This window comes from Crocodylus porosus, unplaced genomic scaffold (assembly GCF_001723895.1).
Source record: "Crocodylus porosus isolate Cpor-Errol unplaced genomic scaffold, CroPor_comp1, whole genome shotgun sequence".
Lineage (NCBI taxonomy): Eukaryota > Metazoa > Chordata > Crocodylia > Crocodylidae > Crocodylus > Crocodylus porosus.
The window spans coordinates 85,380,199-85,382,187 of NW_017728886.1; the positions used below are offsets into that span (position 1 = coordinate 85,380,199).

Consider the following 1,989-nt stretch of genomic DNA (forward strand, 5'->3'; position numbering starts at 1 on the left):
GCTGCTGCCGCTCGCTGCTGCTGCTGCCGCTGCTGCTGGCGAGCTGGGCGGCCTGCCAGGCGCCGCCCGTGCCGCAGCCCGGGCCCGGCTCGGAGCCGCAGGCCGAGGCCGAGGAGTGGGACGGCGCCGACGTGCGGGTGGAGCGCAGCTTCGTGCCCCCGCGCTGCCCGCGCACCGTGCGCCAGGGAGACTTCGTGCGCTACCACTACCACGGCTCCTTCCCCGGCGGCCGCCGCTTCGACTCCAGGTAGCGCCCCGCCCCGGCTCCGGCTCCTGCTCCTGCTCGCGGCGCCAGGCTCTGGGGACCGGGCCGAGCCTGAAATCGGCCCCTTCTAGGCCTCTTATTCTCCCGCCCTTCATTCCCAGCTCCAGCTCCTTATTCCCCAGCTCCGGCCTCTTATTCTCCAACCCTTTATGCCCTCGCCCCTTTATTCCCCATCCCTGGTCCCTAATTCCTATTCCTAGATCTTTATGTCTTGGCTCCGGTTCCTAAATCCCATTCCTAGCCCCTAATACCCATTTCTAGCTCCTTATTCCTTGGCTCCAGTCCCTGATTCCCATCCCCATCCCCATCCCCTAATTCCCATCTCCAGCTCTTTATTCCCTGACTCCAGCTCCTCATTCTCATTCCTCATGCCATGGGCGGCTGGTGCCTTGTGTGTGTGTGTGTGTGTGTGTGGGGGGGGCCACATGCCCCCCCCCCCAACTAGTGGGGATCGCCTCACGGCTGATTGTGCCAACCAGGAAGTGCAAGTGGTGTTCCCAGAACTGCCAGCGGCGCTTCTCCTGGCGCCCCCACTCAGCCAGCTCTCACAGGGAGGGCAGCAGTGCTCCTGCCTGGCTCCCTGCCCATTGCCTAAGCAGGGAATGCTGCTGTCAGGGGGTGCACCAGGGCTCAGGGGGGTGCATGTGCACCCCTGTACACCCCTACACATTGCCACTGCCTTGCCCCTTGCATCCTAGCCCCTTTATTCCTCAGCCCCAGTCCCTAATTCCCATCCCCAGCTCCATATTTCCTGCCCCTGGTCCCTCATTCAGAGTTTCTCTTTTCCCAATTCTAAATCTGTGTGGAATGAATGAGACATGTGAGGAGTTGCATATTCAGCTCTACCAGATTCCTGTTTCACTAGCTTCAGCCTCCTGCAAAATCCATGACTACAGTTAAGGCAGGAGCCAGAATTCCTGAGGGCCACTTTTGGGTCACCTCCTGCCCTTTCCACAGCGAGCGTTTGGCTCCTCTGTGCATCTTCCCTCTGTTTTAGCCCCGGGGTCAGGGCATCCTGTATCAATCCAGCACTATTCCTTAATTCTTGCTAAACCAGAAATGCAGAAATGATCCAATGTAGTGTATGCCGATCTGGGATAAATCTCATGCCAGGAAATTAATGGATGTGTTCCCCTGCTGATGGTATTGTGGGGTCTGAAAACCTGAGGCCACAAGCAAAAGATTTAAAGAGGGTTGTTTTTTTGTTGGTTTCCCTGAATCACTGACTCGCAGTCAGGGTGTCATGGCATGAGATCCTTTTAAGGATGCCATGGGGTGCCATGCAATATTAGTACTGTCAAGTGTTGTGTAGACACATACGCATGATTGACAGGATAAACCCAGAGATTTCCAATATAAACCATTCGCATCCAAAACATTGTGACCTGCTGTGGGCTTTCTGAATTCTGTGCAACAGGAGAATTATTCTATTTTTTTCTTAGCCAAGAAAACTAAGAGCTGGCATTTTCTGATGGTTACCTTTGAGTCTTAACACACTGAAAACCACTGGCCTAGATCCTCTGCAGCATTCATTGCAACAGACACGTTTTATTACTCAGAGCTGAGTTAAACCCCAAGGCTGCCGTGACCATTGGGACACCTTAGATGCTGTAGCAACTCTCCTCCACTCTGCCCTGGGTTTGGACGTGGTCGGTGTAGACCCAGGCCTCAACCCACCTGATATGAAGGTAGTTGAGTTGCTTTGCATCATTGGTGATTTCCCC

General features: G+C 55.3%; 1 protein-coding gene across 1 annotated transcript in view; it reads left to right on the forward strand.

The window, feature by feature from the left end:
• Window positions 1-5: 5 nt before the first annotated feature.
• FKBP9 (FK506 binding protein 9) overlaps window positions 6-1,989 on the forward strand; it is a gene marked incomplete at its 5' end in the record, with an annotated part of 31,716 nt that continues 29,732 nt past the window's right edge. The window contains one exon of the mRNA XM_019534860.1: window positions 6-247. Within this exon, the coding sequence (XP_019390405.1) occupies window positions 6-247 (242 nt within the window). The remainder of the gene's footprint in view (window positions 248-1,989) is intronic.